The sequence below is a fragment of the Notolepis coatsorum genome, assembly GCF_963971535.1.
Source record: "Notolepis coatsorum genome assembly, chromosome: 7".
In the NCBI taxonomy this organism is placed as follows: domain Eukaryota; kingdom Metazoa; phylum Chordata; class Actinopteri; order Aulopiformes; family Paralepididae; genus Notolepis; species Notolepis coatsorum.
Window position 1 is genome coordinate 30775398 of NC_140171.1, and position 19144 is coordinate 30794541.

Here is a 19144-nt window from a genome sequence, read left to right on the forward strand (position 1 = left end):
GACCTCCTGAAGTCCACAATCATCTCCTTTGTTTTGCTGACGTTCAGGGAGAGGCTGTTTTCCTGGCACCATCCCGCCAGGACCTTGACCTCTTCCAGGTAGGCCCTCTCGTCGTTGGCAGAGATCAGGCCCACCACCACTGTGTCGTCAGCAAATTTGACGATTGTATTGCTACTCCGCTGAGCCACAAGACATTAATTCCTGTGTTATTTGGGTTAACAGGGTGAATAAACAACCTGATATCCAGTCCTGCCTGATTCTTGACAGTACACCAGAACACAACGCAAGCTAAACCATCGGTTACAATGACATAGCCCGACATGTATGTGTTGTATTCACAAGCCCTACTGTAGTCAAGGAAACAAGGTTACATGTTGACATTTCATCATGGAGTGACTGATAAAGTGAAAGTGTTAGTTATCCTGTTTACATTACATTCCGCTGTGACATCAGAATTAAACCAAGTGTCCCCTGGTAAAAGAAATGCCCCCTGCTGGACAAGATTTTCTTTTCTTTACTTTATTTGAGATCCCCATTAGTCGCTGCCTCAGCACTATTCTTCCTCAGGTCTGGATCCACATCAATGTGGAACGCCCTACCCACCGCTGTAAAGGAATGTGAATCACTACCCACTTTTAAAACCACTCTCAAGGAGCACCTACCGGAGACTGCAATTCGAAACTGGCCCCTGTAAAATTTGTCCTAACCCAACCCCCTCCAATGTACAGTAAATGTCCTAACCCAGTAACACACGAGACCCTTGTGAAGGGTAATTTCACATCCCCTCCTCCTCCACCTTCCCTCCTCCTCCTCCTCCTCCCCCTCCTCCTCCTTCCCTCCTCCTCCTCCTCCCCCCCCCTCCTCTATTTGTGAGGTCAGGATTTCTGTTTAAATGTGAAGGGTAATTTCACATCCTCTGGGGCCCCACAACAGGGTTGATCGGTAAAATCCATGAAGTCATGTTATCCTTCTCTCAAAAACTGTTAAAACACTAAATCCATTCATTATATTCAGAGCAGGCCAGATAACGCTTGCATCCAAGGCCGCAGCAAGCCTTCCGCAAGGGCCCATCCCATCCGACTCCCCAAATGACCATATAAAGCCAACCCAATCAGAGACAGAGGCGTCTCTATCTCACTGTGTTAAGCCATTACAATATTGCTTTGTCTTCACTTTCACTCTGACAGACCTGTGAATATGCACTCTGACAGACTGAAAGTCCGTCCGTATGGGCGTACTGTATATATTTTCTTTTCCAATAAACCTGTATTGTATTCATTTAACGTGAGTCTCTTTCTGCTCCTGTTTTATTATTTCAGAATATCTAATTCGCAGTGTGACACTGTTTTAGGCTGCTGGATGTCCGTGGAGAACCTGGTGGTTTGCACTCTGATTTAAGGCCAATCTCTTGTCTCTGTATTTCATTTAACCATCCCTAGAGACGTCAAAAATCCACCACACCCTCTTCTTGGAACCAAGTAAGATTTAGTTGATAATCCAATGTACAGCCCCCCCCACCTACCCAACCCCTCCACCCACCCACCTCCTCCAATGTACAGTTTCTTCGTCAAATGTATATACTCTTTTTTTTGTGACCAACTTTTTATTTTGTCTTTTTTTAAAACAAGTTCAGAGGAAGGACATTCACATCAGCATTTCATATTAATTCACACAGTGGCATAAAAAGTGTCTTTTCAGTATATATTGTCCGTCAGTATATTCATATACTGTGTAGCCTGCCTGTTGCAGTTGTGACAGTGTATATGTATAAATGTATATACTCTATTCTTTTTTATTTATTTTTTTTTACTCTTTTTGTATCACAAACAGTATTGTATTTGTAAATCTGGTATGTCATACATGTATAGATGTAGCAGTACTGTCTATCTGTATGTCATATATGTTATGATGAATTGAAAATGGGGGACCCTGATGTAAATCAGACGAAAGTCTTTCTCTGGTTGAATGTTTTATCAATACAGTCAAACAAAATAAAATGTTGACAGTGGAACGTTGTCCGACGTATGAAATAGACACACCTTTAAAATGCACCAATCAAACACGCCTTTCTTCCTTCGTCCAATAGAAAGCAAGAAACCTCACGTCGTCACGTGGGTTCTCACAATCACAACACAGGAAGAGCGTGATCTGGTGGATAAACATAACAACTTTGCTGGGTCAATTGTAATGACGTTTATTATTTCCAGTACGTAACAGGATTACTCACTTATTATTTGCTCGATGATGTTGTTTGAATCATGGCAAGTACTGACCCTGGTAGTGTTCTTTACTGTCTATTATCTGTTTTACATCTACAAGAAACGACGGGATTTCGCAAATATCCCTCCAGGTCCAAGACCATGGCCAATAGTGGGCAACTTTGGGGGCTTTCTCGTCCCTTCTTTTGTCCGGAAAAGGTTTGCAGGCCGCGGCCGAGAGGACGCAAATGTCACCACCAGCAAATCAACTGCAACAACACCTCCTCAAGTTGCTTTGATGGAACAAGCCAAAGTGTTTGGCAACATGTACAGTATCTTTGCGGGGCGCCAGTTGGTCGTTGTGCTGAATGGGTATGAAGTCGTCCGCGATGCGCTTTCAAACCACGCTGAAGTGTTTTCCGATCGACCAGATTTCCCTGCCATCACTATGATGACTAAACGCAAAGGTAAGCACCTGCACGTGTCCCCTTGCAATAAGTGTAGCCCCACTATTACGCACGACATGGTGAACTGCGGCTTTTAGTAGCCAAACTGAGTCGTTTTTAATAATTGGTTAATTCATTATATCCAGATAACAACAACGAGATCTCTCTCTCCTGATTAATTGAAAATGGGGGACCCTGATGTAAACAAGACTAAAGTATTTCTCTGGTCTGCATCCCCTTAACAATTGTGTGTATTGAGCTGTACTGTATTGTACCCATTCTGTTAATAAAGTTTTCAATCAATGAGAGATCAGTCTCGCCTCTTTTGCTTTGAACCTCAGGGATAGTGTTTGCACCTTATGGCCCAGTGTGGAGAAGGCAGCGCAAATTCTGCCACACCACCCTCAGAAGCTTTGGCTTGGGAAAGCTGAGCTTGGAGACGTGCGTCCTGGAAGGCCTGGCTGTTGTCAAATCAGAGCTGCTGCTACACAGCAAGCAGGCTGGGGACTCTGGCATGGACCTGACGCCTCTCATCAGCAACGCAGTGTCCAACGTCATCTGCTCGGTGAGCCTGGGTCAGCGCTTCCACCACCAGGACCAAGAGTTCCGCACCTTGCTGGACCTGATGGCGCGCGGGCTGGAGATCAGCGTCAACAGTCCCGCGGTCCTCATCAACATCTTTCCGCTGCTTTACTACCTGCCGTGCGGGGTCTTCAAGGAGCTACGTCGGGTGGAGGGGGACATCACGGCGTTCCTGAAGAGGATAATCGCAAGACACCGGTCAACGTTGGATCCCGCTAACCCGAGGGATCTGATAGACATGTACTTGGTGGAGATGTTGGCCCAACAGGCCGCTGGAGAGAGGGACAGCAGCTTCTCAGAGGATTACCTCTTTTATATTATAGGGGACCTTTTTATCGCCGGCACGGACACCACCACCAACTCGGTGCTATGGACCCTCCTCTATATGGTGATGTACCCAGATGTCCAAGGTAGTAGTAGTAGTAGTAGCTTTATTCAGTCATCAGTGTCATCACACACAATACAATATGCACAATGATTCAACAATGATCTTTGATTTGGCAGTGACTGAAAAGGTACAGACTGAAGCATAATGCCTGTCCTATATTCTTAACAAAACGTAAGACTCCAAAACAGTATTCTAAAAGAAAATAACAAAAAAAATTATTATTCACATTTGTAATCCACAAAAAAAACTAATTATTAAATGTATATCAGCATTGTTCCACAACCCCAACAATAGAAATACATCTCCTTTTAATCCCTTTCTTAGCTTTTTGAACAGTACATTTACAAATGTCTCTCAAATCATTATTTTCTTTCATGTATTGAAAAAAAACCTTTGCACACCGTCCGGGAGTAACTTTTGCTTTAGCTCTGTACATTATTTGCATAATTTTATAATAAACCAAATCATAAAATTTCATAACATGAGACTTTATAAACAGTGGATTTGTGTCAGAGTAATCCATCCTCTGGTTACTTCCACAATATAGTACATATGATATCAGACAGTGGAGGTTGCTTTCCAGGGTGCTCATCATGCTAATCATGATAATTACTTTTCCATGATATATATACACATTAGGAATACCATCTCCGATGCAGTGCAGCGCCCCCATAGCTTAAGTATAACTTTGGGGTTCAGTGCCTTTGCTAGCTTGCAACTGGAATACACCTTCCTTTTGTTACCGGAGATCGAACCAGCAACATTTCAGTTACCAAATCAACCTCTCTACCTCTAGTTTAGGACATCCTGCCACCACCCCCCCAGGCCATGTTACAAAATCCCATTGTCACATACTCAAGACTCTTCTATCAATGTCACAAGATTAACCTTCTGTATTGTCACAGTGAAATGGTTAACCCTTTGGTAGTGTGGCAGTGAAAAGGATAACCTTCTGTATTGTCGCAGTGAAAGGGTTAACCCTTTGGTACAGTAGTGTGGCAGTGAAAGGGTTAACCTTCTGTATTGTCGCAGTGACAGGGTTAACCATTTGTCGTGTGGCAGTGAAAGGGTTAACCTTCTGTATTGTCGCAGTGAAAGGGTTAACCCTTTTGGTAGTGTGGTAGTGAAAGGGCTAAGCGTCTGATTGCAGGCCACCTCAAACAGTGTAGAGGAGGCGTCTCAAGGTCATCACACCTCAAACGTGATGCAGGGGATGGTGTGGCTGAGTGACATAAATGGACGATTGGACGTACTGCAACATTTATCGTGAATTTGGTTGGTCTTCATAAAGTCTGGTGGTGCAAACATACTTTATTATGAATATGGAGTATCATGATGAGACATCATCAGAAACATGATGTTGACAAGCTTGGATTCCTAAAAAGAGAGGTTTAATAATCTGTGAATCTTCTGCCTTGCATCTGATTGGTCCTGACTTGACCAAACTAGCGCACCCGAACGCCATCACCTGGTATATACCATCTATATACCATGATATTACTGGTATATTGTCCATTCGTGTTACCTCAACTAACATAAACCATAGTGGAAATCTTATACCCAATGTTCGGTTAATTCTTTTTTTAAAGATCAAGCATTGTGCAGGAATGCAGGAAAACGCCTATGATAAAGCGTATCAAGAATAAAGATACAAGATGACTGGAAATCAAAAGGGTTTAATTATTTTTCAAATCACAGTATATCATTATTCATTTTTCAGATGTTCCTTCTTGACATATAATGACAGTGACGGACGTCGCTCGCTTCTCATTTGTGCCGTTGTGATTCCAGAGATGGTCCAGTCAGAGATCGACGAGGCTGTGGGTTCAGATCGGGTCCCGTCTCTGACTGACAAGGGTAGCCTGCCCTTTACAGAAGCCACCATCATGGAGGTCCAGAGGATGACGTCAGTAGTTCCGCTGGCTATTCCTCACATGGCCTCCGAGACCACGGGTGAGGAGAAAGAACCACACATGTCCGTCCCCCTTCACAAGCCTTGGTTAAAGGGATTTGCACATAATCTCACACATCCAAAAACTGTTTTGCACACATTCATTTAGTTTGACAGTTATTGAGAGTTAATGCATTTGAATATGGCCACCATTGATGTCATCTACACCATTTCATGATGCTGTAAATAATTAACAATTGTGTTAATTATTTACAGCATTATGCAATTATGTAGATGAAAAATATGGATGTGTGTGCTTAAATTGGCATTGTTTTTTGGTGAAGTGCCCCTTTTAACTCATTCTGTGCTGGCCATTTTCCTCATCCTGTTCTAGCTGGGCCACGCTTTAAATATACGGGTGCGTCACCTTGTTTGTAGAGCTATATCTATATTATAGCTAGGGAGACAATACTATGGTCATTTGACAGTCAGTATCTTCCGTCGAACATGCAAAAAATAATGAATTTTTTCATGTATACATTCGCACGTTATCCCGTGGTGAATATAAGTATAGTTTTGGAGTGATCCGGGCTAATTCATGGAAAGCTGAGTAATAGGGTGCTAAGTGAATTCTGCTAAAAGCATTGGCGTTTCATCCCTGGACACGCTACTATTTCCAAATCAAATGTATATAATAGGTATTATGTTTCATCATGAATGCATGAAAGGGGGGGGGGGTCGTTTCTGATGCTTTGATTGCCAGTAACGGCATTCGTTTTGAACACAACACACGCTGATCAGCCGTATCGATATGAAATCATTGCAGGATCAAGCTGGAATTGATGTCAGATAGTCCTTACCTTTGATCGGGGCTATTCCAAAAAGAATATTCCAATAGTTTGATCGCCATCTGGTCCATGACATAATCCGGCACAACACATCGAGTGTCCCGGACGCGTCTATTCTTATCCTAACCCATGTTTGCTTCCGTGTTCGCGTTTTGCGCTCTGATTGGCCACTGACATACGCTAGTTTTGCCCCCCCCGGTATGAGCGTAGAAATAATGCGTGGACACTTTGAAAATGGGTATCACAGTAGTACGCCCTACTGTAGAACATGACATATTAGCATGACATCTGATTTATTAATGCCAATACTAAAGATTAGGGACAAACGCAATTGGCACAAGTGTAAATCATGGATTAGTCAGACTCAGTTCGTCTGCTGCCTGTGGATCCTATGGTCACAAGTTCAAATCACTCTTGGTTCAAGTTTTTTTTTTTTTACGTTTAATTAATTTATCCACTCTGGTTGGATGGTGTGTATCATGTATATGTATGTATTGTGCTGTATAATGACAATACATTTTAATCGAATCTCATTTTGAAATCGCTACCTGTTGAGTGGGCATTGCACCATGGTGATCCACTCAACAGGTAGCGATTTCAAAATGAGATTTGATTAAAATGTTTGTCCCTAATCTTTGGTATTGGCATTAATAAATCAGATGTCATGCTAATATGTCATGTTCTACAGTAGGACTTACTACTGTGATACCCATTTCAAAGTGTCCACGCATTCAGATGTCATGCTAATATGTCATGTTCTACGGTAGGACTTACTACTGTGATACCCATTTCAAAGTGTCCACGCATTATTTCTACGCTCATACCGGGGGGGGGGGGCAAAACTAGCGTATGTCAGTGGCCAATCAGAGCGCAAAACGCGAACGCAGAAGTAAACATGGGTTAGGATAAGAATAGACGCGTCCCGGACACTTTTCAATGTGATCTAGTGAACCTCTAGGCTTCCCTGTACTAACATTCTCCGCCCGGAGGGGTTTAAATGTAACACACGGTCTGGAACAGGGTTTACTGCACTCTTGATACTGCCACCTAGCAGGATCTGGCCGGTACTGCACCCTCAGGGTCCCAGTATGCCTTTTAACGGCAACATACAGGTCTGTGACATTGAATAGAATATTAAAATCTAAAAAAAGGAAAACGGACCAAATAACGTATATACGTGGTTGGTGTTCCAACAGTTGTCGAGCAATATATATTTATATATATATATATATATATTAGTGCTGTCAGGCGATTAAAAAAATTAATCTAATTAATTACAGGATTTGTAATTAATTAATCTAATTAATCGCATTTTAATCGCATAACCATTTTATGCCTGATATTCTATATTATATAATCATATTTCAAATTGCATGTGTCCGGATGGCAGAATTCAGTACTGTATCTATACAAAACCTTCTGTTTAATCATCTTCCATCTATTAATTTGCTTAGATTTTTCAGGTCTGGTCAATTTGAGCATGGTGTTATTCACAGTCAAAGATACAAAAAAATGTATTGATATTCTCATTTGGTTCATTACAATTTACTCAAAATAAAATTTTCATTCAATCAATCACCGCGCAGATTGATTGATTGAATGAAAATGTTATTAACAGATTGCAGAATGGGTACAATACAGTACGGCACACAATTGTTAAGGGGATGCAGACCAGGGTGCAACTTGCACTGTGCAATCCATTCTTTGTGGATCTAGCCCACAGTATTTCTGACACTGGGAATACATTCCCTGAGATTCATAGATGTCCCTAGAATCAGATACCAAGAACATGCAAATGGACCATATTAAAAAATAAAAAAGTCTGTAAATGTGTATTCTACATTCTTATGGAATGAATGAGATACAAAAAAAATATTATTAAAAAAAAAAAAAAAAAAAAAAAAAAAATTGTAATTAATTTTGAGTTAATTTTCATAACGCGATAATTTGCTCTGTAATTAATTAATCTAATTAACGCGATAAACTGACAGCCCTAATATATATATATATATATATATATATATATATATATATATATATATATATATATATACGTGGACGGTGCAGATTGAGTTAATGTTCACCTGGTCAGACTAATTTCTGACCCCTTCCACCCTGCTCACCATCTTTTCCAGCTGATGGCCTCTGGGGGGCGCTATACAAGATACAAGATACTTTAATGCCACACAACGATGGTTGGTGGTAATTGTTTGCGGTACAGTTTGTTAAAAGCACTGGGACATCAACATGAAACATCAGACATCAAACGCCCCCTCCCCCCTCCCATCTCCCAATCCCCACAATAAATATATATATATACATAAATACATACAGGACAGGTACATGTAACAGTGTCAGTCAGTGACGGATGCTTGCCCGTCTGCAAAGGGGGGCGGGCCAGGGTGTTTAGTGTTAGGAAAAAACTGTTTGTGAAGTGTGTGTGTCTGGTTTAAAATGGACCTGTGGCAACCTGAGGGCATGCGCTGGAATAAGTGGTGTGCTGGGTGGGAGGGATCGTTGACTATTTTACCAGAGCGGGTGACTGTGCGTGAGGTGTAGATGGAGTCCAGAGAGGGGAGGGGGCAGCCAATTATTTTGGAGGCTATCTTGGTGATGCGTTGGAGTTTGTGTTTGGTGTGTTTGTCAGTGGAACCGTACCTGTCATAATCACGGCAAGAGCCTTCTTCACTCCTCCTCATCCTCCCTCCACATTCACCACTGAAGCCCCACACCTTCTTCACTCCTCCTCATCCTCTCCCACATTCACAACGGAAGCCTCACATCCATATATGGGCAGCACCCCTTCACCCACTGTCAAGCTCCTCACTCAACACGGCTGTACCTCATCTCCTGATTCACAAGCTGCCAGGCACCTCACTCAACACAGCTGTATCTCATCCTCTGATCAGCAAGACACTACATTTACCGGCAGATTCTGAGCAGACCTCGTCGTGGTGTTATTCTAGTTACCTAGGTACGACGACTCAGCCTGAAGACCTGCTAGACCTGCTCTTGTGATTATTCCTTGCTCTAATCTTGTTTCTCTTGTGCCCAGGACCCCCGCTCCAGTGCACCTTCCTGCCTGGACATCTCGTGCTGCACATGGAGTGCTCCTGCTCTCTCTCGACACAGACCTGTGTCTTCTGCCCACAGCTGCACTAGGAGAGCACCTGTCCTCATCCCCCCCAAGAACATTCTAACCCCTGTCTGTTGCACATTCCTGATGTCAAACCTGTCTGCTTGGGGAACGATATTAAAACTCCCTAAAACGCTCCATTCTCTCTTCTCCTGTGTTCAGCTATTGGGCTCTGCCTAAACCCATTCTCACAGAACACCACGACCAAAGATGACTAGCCCAGCTGCACACGAGCCTGAGGAATGGAGAAAGTTCCAAAGGGAATCCGTGAGTACCGTCAACGGCCACACCGTTCTGGTAAACCAACTCTCACACTCAATGGATGCAATCACTGCTGCAGCTTAACGCTCTCACACTCAGCTCTGCGGAGCGAGACAAACAATGTGCCCGTTTTGATACATACGTCACGACCCAACAAGACTCGCTAGACGCCCCACCTGTGGCTACGGTTCCCCCGCACAGAGAGCCCCATGTCCCCGCACCTGAGCGTTATGACGGGAACGTCTCTAAGTGTCGAGCCTTTCTTTTTCAATGTTCATTAGTATTCGGGCAACAGCCACACACCTTCCAGAGTGAGAAGTCTAAAGTCACTTACCTGTCGGGTCTGCTCACGGGCCCTGCGCTAGACTGGGCGACCGCTCTCCACTTCAATAATTCCCTCCTCTGCCGTTCATATTCCGCATATATCTACGACATGCGCAAAGTCTTCGACCACCCACCTGGGGGCTCGGATAGTACTGCCGGCTTGTTCACAATCCGCCAAGGAAACCGCAGTGTGAGCGAATATGCAATTGAATTCCATATCATGGCAGCAGGTTCCGATTGGGGTGACACGCCATTACGAGGGGCATTTCGCCAAGGCTTCAGCAACGTCCTAAAAGATGAATTGGCGTCTAAAGAGAAGCCGGATTCCCTAGACTAGTTAATTTATTTAGCCAGAGAATTGGACATGCGCCTCTGCGAACGCCGCCGTGAAAACGCTCGCGCCACTCGCCCTTCATTGCCCAGCTCGTTTCACTCCCCTCCCTCGGGGCACGCCGTCAATAGTGTGCAGCTGCAGAGCCGCAGAGCCGAAGACGGCCCGTCTGAGCCTATGGAGCTTGACCGCTCTCGCCTCCCTCTCAGCGAACGCCATCACAGACTCAAGACGGGGGCATGTTTGTACTGCGGTCAACTCGGTCACTCCATTGCTTCATGTTCAATTCGCCCAAACGACAGGGCTTTGCAGTGACGCTGGGCGCCTGTTCGAGCCTTGACATTGCCCCCAGCTCCGGTCCAAATATGCAATTCAGTGCCGCTGTCAGCACTGGTCGACTCAGGCACTGACGAAAACCTCATTGCCGCTGGGGTAGTTTCCCGCTTCCGCATTGCTACCGACACCCTGCCAATTCCCCGCGACGCTCGCGGGTTAAACGGGAAGTTGCTCACGCGGATAACTCACCACACTGAGCCTCTCCGCCTCCTACTGTCAGGGAACCATAGCGAGAGTATCCACTTTCACGTCACTAACTCCCCCCATAATCCCATTGTCCTTGGCATGCCGTGGCTAAAACTACATAACCCCGTCATAAACTGGCCAACAGGCCTGGTTACGAGTTGGAGCGCTCACTGCCACACCTCCTGTCTGCAATCAGCTCGGCCACCACTGGAGGTCGCTGGTTCTCGCATTCCCAATGAACCCATTGACCTGTCTACCGTTCCTCCTATTTGTCATGATTTAGAGGCTGTTTTTAGTAAACAACAGGCTCTCTCCTTACCACCTCATCGCCAGTACGACTGTGCTATTGATCTGCTCCCGGGAGCCCCGCTCCCCGCTAGTCGCCTGTTTAACCTCTCACGCCCGGAGAGGGAGTCCATGGAAAAATACGTCCACGAGTCCCTGGCCTCAGGCATTATTACCCCCTCCTCCTCTCCTGTCGGCGCGGGTTTCTTTTTCGTTTCCAAGAAGGATGGCTCCCTTCGCCCCTGTATTGAATACCGGGGTCTCAATAACATCACGATCAAGAACAAGTACCCCCTGCCATTGATTAACTCTGCTTTTGAACCCCTGCAAGGTGCCACCATTTTCACTAAGCTGGACCTCAGGAATGCCTATCACCTTGTCCGTGTCCGAGAGGGGGACGAATTAGGGGTGCACCGATATATCGGTCGGGTATCGGTATCGGCCGATAAGTGCCTTGTTTACTGCTATCGGCCTATCGGCCGATAAGCTCAAATGTGCCGATAGCAGTCGCCGATAACTAACCATCCATTTGTGTAGCGTCAAAAGGCAAAAAAGAAAAAAAGTTCACTCGCGACCCACCTGCACAACGCCCGCCGTCCCCCCCACACACACACAAGCTACTGCATCAAAGTTACTATTTATGATTAACAAGGCATTCGTTTTGTGCCATTAACGTTATATAGTTAGTGTTACACGGACAATAACATCAGCATATTATTATTACCCATAGCAGCAAGGCATTACTCCGAGTCCGTTCATTAGCTCGGTTCCATTCCGTTGCTCATTCCGTACCCAACTACACATTCTGCAATCTGTTAATAAAGTTTTCAACCAGACAAATGTATAGAAAGGCTTTGTTTTATTATAACATTTGTTGCAGTAAAATCATTATGTCTCATTTGGTCATGCGTGGAGCGCCGGTCGGCGGGCCGGGCAGCTAACGTAGCTACGTTATTAGCTATTAGATGCAAGACTAACGTTACTGGTGAAAATGTGATTTACGTTGGAATACTCCTTTGCCAACTTGCTGTACTTTGCTTGCAGGTCTGCAGCCATTATTACTGGATTAAGAATAGCCCCAACTTTAGCCAACGTAACGTTATGGCTAAACCTTTAACATTAGTTAACCCTAGCTTTCGGTTAGCTGTTCAATGCTAATAGTAATAACACAACCAAGCGAATCCATCAGAGCTCCCCATCAACACCGCTCTGTCGGGAGGATGGCATTTAAGAAAGTATCTGCTGTTAAAATGACAAACATTCGTTTTGTGGCATTAACGTTATTATAGTTAGTTACACGTTCAATTACATCAGCATAGTATTTACCCGAAGATAGCAAGCAAGCCGTGCATAGCTCGGTTACATTCCGTTGCTCATTCCGTACCCAACTACACATTCTGCAATCTGTTAATAAAGTTTTCAACCAGACAAATGTATAGAAAGGCTTTGTTTTATTATAACATTTGTTGCAGTAAAATCATTGTGTCTCGTTTGGCCATCCTGTGGAGCGCGCTGGTCGGCGGGCACTGCCGGGCAGCTAACGTATTAGCTTGTTGTGGTTCTGAGTTTGACTCGCATTCTCGCAAGCAGATCAATGGCGGCATGCCCCGAAGTAGAAAAATGAATAAACGCTTGGTGGTAAGCAGGAGGTGGGTGCTAGCGGTGTGGCGTAATTGGCCGAATCGACTGTCAATCAAAATGGTTCCATTGCATTGGTTGAAAGCTCTGGTTGAGAGAATAGTATCCCGCTGCAGGCCGCCAGAATGGTTCCATTGCATTGGTTGAAAGCTCTGGTTGAGAAAATAGTATCCCTCTGCAGGCCGCCAGACGATACTGGGAGAGGGATCAGTGATACCATAAACATATTTCTTGATGTTTCCTTTTTTAAGTAAGTAAAGAGGCCTACAAATACAAACACACATACAAATATACAGTAGTTTCATTAAAAAAATAAAAGAAAATAAAAAAAAAATATTAAAAAAATATAAAAAAAAATTAAAAATACTTATTTTTTGCCACAATTATCGGTATCGGTATCGGTATTGGCCGATTGTGTTAGTTGAACAATCGGTATCGGTATCGGTGGCCAATTTTCATATCGGTGCACCCCTAGGACGAATGGAAGACGGCCTTTAAGCCCCCGCTTGGTCACTTCGAGTACAAGGTAATGCCCTTTGGGCTGACCAATGCCCCTGCTGTCTTCCAGGCCCTTGTCAATGACGTTTGCTGTGATGTCCTTAATCGCTCTGTTTTTGTTTATTTGTATGACATTCTGATTTTTTCCCGCTCTATGGAGGAGCACGTCCAGCATGTCGTCCGGGTCCTCCAACGCCTGCTGGAGAACAAGCTGTTCGTCAAGGCGGAGAAGTGTGAGTTCCACGTCTCCTCCATTGGGTTCCTCGGCTACATCATAGAGAGCGGCCGGATCCGTGCGGACCCCGAGAAGATCAAGGCGGTGTCCGACTGGCCCCGGCCCACCAACGTCAAGCAGCTCCAACGCTTCCTGGGGTTTGCTAACTTCTACCGGCGTTTCATCAGGGACTACAGCCGGGTCGCTGCACCCCTTACTCAACTCACGTCGCCCTCCGTGCCCTTCGTCTGGTCTGACAAGGTGGACTCCGCCTTCGCCGACCTGCGCCGGCGCTTCACCTCCATGCCCATCCTCGTCCAGCCGGACGCGTCCCGTCAGTTCGTGGACGCCTCTAGTACCGGAGTGGGGGCGGTTCTCTCCCAACGCTCCGCTCTCGACCAGAGACTGCACCCCTGCGCCTTCTTCTCTCGCCGCCTGACCTCAGCAGAGGTCAACTACGACATTGGAAACTAGGGGTGCACCGATATATCGGTCGGGTATCGGTATCGGCCGATAAGTGCCTTGTTGACTGTAGGGCTGGGCGATATATCGAGTATACTCGATGTATCGCGGCTTGTTCTACGTGAGATGTAGTAAATTACTATATCGTGAACATCGAGTATATGTTGTCACGTCGCGGCTGATATGAGACTTGCTTTAGTGCAGAGCGTTCCTCTCATTTCATTATAGACAGACCAGCGCGGACCTTAAATGACATGCAATTGTAATTTCATTACACAGACCAGCGCGGACCTTCAATGACATGCGATGGGCTAACGTTAGCTGCTAAGTTAAACCATAATAGGCTAAGCTAACTAGCGTTAGCTCTTAGCTGCTAGCGTTAGCTCAAAGCGGACTCCACGACACTAGTTCCATTAGTGAGAAAAGGGGGTGGGTTATATTGACGATGCTTGACAACAGAGGTTTAAACTAGATAACTTCATATTTATTGGTTATTCGTTTCTTGCATCCAGTTTCAATCTCCGTGTGTTCAACTTCCTGTGTTTACATTCGAGTGTGACATCATCGCCTACGGCAGCTTATACGCTCAAAACGCAAACGCGTTCTCTCTCTCTCTCTCTCTCTCTCTCAATGATTTAAAGTGGCCAAACGTTACAGTATAAATACTAACTGGATAGTTGATGATATAAACATTTCATTTCATTATCTGAAATATTCTAAAATCATTAAGTCTGCTATAAGCCATTATCCCTTTGTAAGGCTTTGTGTGTGATTATTATTTTCTCACAGTAGTGTGTATGTATATATATATATATACATCTCGTGCTGCACATGGAGTGCTCCTGCTCTCTCTCGACACAGACCTGTGTTTTCTGCCCACAGCTGCACTGGGAGTGCACTTGTCCTCATCTCCCCAAGAACATTCTAACCCCCGTCTGTTGCACATTCCTGATGTCAAACCTGTCTGCTTGGGGAACAATATTAAAACACCCTAAAACGCTCCATTCTCTCTTCTCCTGTGTTCAGCTATTGGGCTCTGCCTAAACCCATTCTCACAGTACCAGACTGTGATGGATGAGGTGAGGATGCTTTGAGTTTGAATTATGGCGGTGTAGAATTGGATCAGCAGGCTATAGGTCTCCGTCCACCGAATCCAAACATTTTAAGAAGGGCTTCTTTCCTCCCACTGTGACTGGTGATCAAGGCTAATGTGTTGGATGCTAAATCAGCAGTTAGTCACCTGAAGCCAGGGTGATGGGCATACGGCACATGCTCAGATCGCACTACTGGAGTGTTTTAACTGTGCATTTGTTACACCCCAATTTGTCACAGGATATGACGCAATATGATGGCAGTGACATCTCCTCCGTTAACCCTCCTTGACTGCAATAAGGACACGTCTCACTACCTCTGACAGATGCATTGTATTATATATCGTATACGGTAACGATGGCCTGCTGTAATGAGCTTGTTTTCTTGTCATTCTTTCATGCAGCTGCTTTGTTGAACCGACACCCTTGTAATTCCCCCCCGTTATTGTGTTTATCCCCTGGCAGAGTTCCGAGGCTATACCATTCCCAAGGGGACAGTCCTCATCCCCAACCTGTGGTCCGTCCACAGAGACCCCGCCGTGTGGGACGAGCCGGACGTCTTTAACCCAGAACGCTTCCTGGATGATGAGGGAAAGTTACTTAGGAAAGAGTGCTTCATTCCATTTGGGATTGGTAGGTCATACTCCACCCCATAACTGAAATACGTCTGTTAAAGGTGTACAATCTCATATATGAGATATACCTACACCTGATTTAAGATAGAAACGTGCACCTGAAAGGGTTAATGCATTGCGTGTGACGCATGCTTTATTTGTCTCTACGTCCACCAGGTCGCAGGGTCTGCATGGGCGAGCAGCTGGCTAAGATGGAGCTGTTCCTGATGGTGACCACCCTGCTGCAGGCCTTCACATTCAGGTTACCGGACGGAGTGCCTCCTCCTCCCATGCACGGGCGCTTCGGCCTCACGCTCGCACCCTGCCCGTACGCCGTGTGTGTGAGCCCGCGCGTTTGAGGAGCGCTAACGAAAAGCCCCGGATACAACCGAAGAGAGACGTGTCCAGCAGCTAGTGCAGCTCGCTCGGTCCATCTATAGGTCCTTCCATCTCAAACAGAATTAGAAATGGTTGCGGTGGGATGGTAGACAATAGAGGCGTGACATTCAATATAGTGTTTTGATGAACATTGTTTGATGAACATTGTTACTCAGCTGATAGATTTGTGCCCTTCCTGATGACTTGTCGTACAGAACTCGTAAGTCGCTTTGGATAAAAGCGTCAGCTAAATGACTAAATGTAAATGTAGAAAGGAAATGTTAGATGCTAGTGTGCTGAATCCACCACAACATGGACTTCACACATGACTGAAAAGAAGAAACCTTTTTGGGGATGTCTCAAACTATATTAGTGGAATAATGTATAAAACTGACTTTCCCGTACACAATGGCTCAGGCATGACAGTGGCTCAGGAGGTAGTCTGGTAATCTGAAGGTTCCCGGTTAGATTCCAGCTCTTTCCCGGCACCGTGTCGAAGTGTCCTTGAACGAGACACTCAACCCCGAACTGCTCCAGATGAGCAGGTCGGCACCTTGCACGGTCGCCTCTGCCGTCGGTGTGTGAATGTGTGGGTGAATGCGAGGCATTAATTGTAAAGCGCTCTGGATAAAAGTGTTATATAAATGCTGTCCATTTATCATTTACAGCCACTCTCTGAGCTGTGGTGAACAGAATGGGATGTAATCAAGCCATGGGGACTTGCATGGTGGAGCCACTGAGGCGGAATCAGCCCACTGGTGGCTCAGCCTGCGCCGTCTTTCATTCTTCTCTGAGCACTTTTTCACCTCGTAGCAGACATTAGGTTACTTTGTTACTACTATTCATTGGGTTGCCTGTGTTAATTCAGCAGGCTTATGGCTGGATGTTGTGGATATTGTGGATGGCAATGCCATCAAGTAAGCCTGCACTCACAGAATAGTAGGCTAAAGAGTAATCTACTACAATAAAAAAAAAGAATCTATATATATTAATAAAAATAGCCTAGCTAAATGAGCAGATATATAATCATGAAAAGATCGCCACATATAACGAAAGGTTTTAAACCACTAAGTAGAAGAGGACCTGAGCCCATTACACATTGCTACAATCCTGTAAAATATGGCCCATAGTGGGCCCAAAACAACATTACTAACTTCAACAGACCACTTGATGCCAATATCATCAATATCCCATATGAAACAGAAAGGGAATACACTCGTTGATGTGTTTGCTTCGGCCCTCAGCGGACACTATTTCTCCTCAACCAAATCCGTTGACTTCCTTTCGCTGCTTCCTCCAACATCTCATTTACAGCCAGTTGCAAACTCTGCCCCATGAATCCCCAGCTCTCCAAATAGCGACATAGTCGATCTTGCTGTGAGCCCTCTACAACCCACCCCTACCAGACATACTGTGTATACTAGATTTACATCCACACTGGTCAGTTCCTGCTACCAAGTCTGCATATCTAAGCTTTTTCCTTTCATGAGCCTTACCTGTATGTCCCTATGCCATAAATGTCATGAATGTTGTGTATGTCATAAATGTCAATATGAATTGAAAATGGGGGACCCTGATGTAAACAAGACAAACGTCTTTCTCTGGTCTGCATCCCCTTAACAATTGTGTGTATTGAGCCGTACTGTATTGTACCCATTCTGCAATCTGTTAAATAAAGTTTTCATTCATTCATTCATTTCAGCCAAGGATGGTTATCTGCGGCAACCAGCGTTATCGGATCCCTCAACTGGTAAATGCTTGAATCCACAAAAGAAGGGAGCTTATTACCTAATACCTTTCAAAGGCAATGTGTGAATGACGATTGTTATGTTGTATTTCAACTTTAATTCCACAATTCGTCATTTCACTAATTTATTAATGTATTTATTTTTTATTACAATCAGAATATACATTACTATAGCAGAGGGGTTCTTCACTATGTAATTTGAAACATTTCATCTGTATTATATAATTATAATTTATAATACATTTTCTGGAGGGGGAGTATGAAATGAGAGAGTTCTGCACACTATATCATTTTCATATTTATTGCTGAGTTTTCATATGAAGGTCAAAGACATTGGCATGGAGAAGTCTTCTTTATTCATGGCTTGTATTTTACCTCAAGCACCTTAAAGTATATTTGGGTGAGCTGTAGACTTTCTACAGTTCAAGGAATGTACAAATCAGCCCTCCTAAGATCACTTGTAAGTTAGATTACCTGTATAATATTGAAATGTAATATTTACTTTCAGAGTTGCTGTATGTATTTTTGGAATTCTGACAATAAAACAATTTCCTCCATGATAGGAACTCTCTCCATATTGTTATCTGTAGTGGATTGAAATGTTGTTACCATGCTAGTCGAATTCATGCAACATATTTCAGAATCTGAGCTTTGCAGCACTGCAAATAATGTATGGGACCAGACACGTTTCATTCATTTCCACTGTCACAGTTAGGGGTGTAACGATTAATCGAAATGAATCGATTCTAATGTGACAATTCAACTGCATCGATTTGAAAATGTTAGAATAGATTATAATCTAAATTAATCAAAATATATATTTTTTTATTTTTAATGTATTTTTTTGTGTGTATTGTTTTTATTGACCTATAGTCCATTCATGCTGAGTGAATCAGTTCCCCCAATCACATTTGTGTATTCCAATTTTTGGGGGGAATTAACTGATTAACTGATACAATTGATCGAATCGAATCGTGGTCAAATGAAGAGATTTCATGATGCATTGAATCGTTGCCTGAATAATCGTAATCGAAATTAATCGTTGTGAGGTCGCATCGTTACACCATTGGTCACAGTGTAAGAAATCTTTATGTTTTTTGTTTTTGTTTTTTGTTTTACTATTATGCAAACTATTGACACAGACTACATACAGTACACAGTAGTTGCATTCAAAATGCTGATTGATGTATGAAGCTTGATACACTTCTTGGCAATGGTGGGAGGTTATATACCAGCCAGCCAGTCCACTACCTGGCATTAGATTTGTGACTTTTTCCATCTGTCCCCTCT

At 44.1% G+C, this 19144-nt stretch overlaps 1 protein-coding gene across 2 annotated transcripts; it reads left to right on the forward strand.

The window, feature by feature from the left end:
• Positions 1-2210: 2210 nt before the first annotated feature.
• Positions 2211-18237, forward strand: cyp2u1 (cytochrome P450, family 2, subfamily U, polypeptide 1). 2 transcript variants are annotated; one of them, XR_014619900.1, is made up of 6 exons: positions 2211-2665; positions 2986-3636; positions 5406-5567; positions 9409-9756; positions 15357-15467; positions 15581-15666. XR_014619900.1 is itself a non-coding variant. In XM_084318675.1 (5 exons), exons 1-5 carry the CDS (start codon positions 2242-2244, stop codon positions 16086-16088), a joined length of 1587 nt encoding a protein of 528 aa, XP_084174801.1. In that variant the 5' UTR covers positions 2211-2241; the 3' UTR covers positions 16089-18237. The 2 variants fall into 2 exon arrangements, 1 of the variants encoding a protein (XP_084174801.1); XM_084318675.1 differs by lacking the exons at positions 9409-9756; positions 15357-15467 and adding an exon at positions 15907-18237 and having other exon boundaries at positions 15581-15748.
• The last annotated feature ends 907 nt before the right edge of the window (positions 18238-19144 follow it).

Bases quoted from the DNA above. Each gene is read 5' to 3' on its own strand.
- cyp2u1 (XM_084318675.1), top strand. From the start codon at position 2,242: ATGATGTTGTTTGAATCATGGCAAGTACTGACCCTGGTAGTGTTCTTT. The intron at 5,568-15,580 runs GTGAGGAGAAAG...ATCCCCTGGCAG, and splicing joins CATGGCCTCCGAGACCACGG to AGTTCCGAGGCTATACCATT. The intron at 15,749-15,906 runs GTAGGTCATACT...TACGTCCACCAG, and splicing joins CTTCATTCCATTTGGGATTG to GTCGCAGGGTCTGCATGGGC.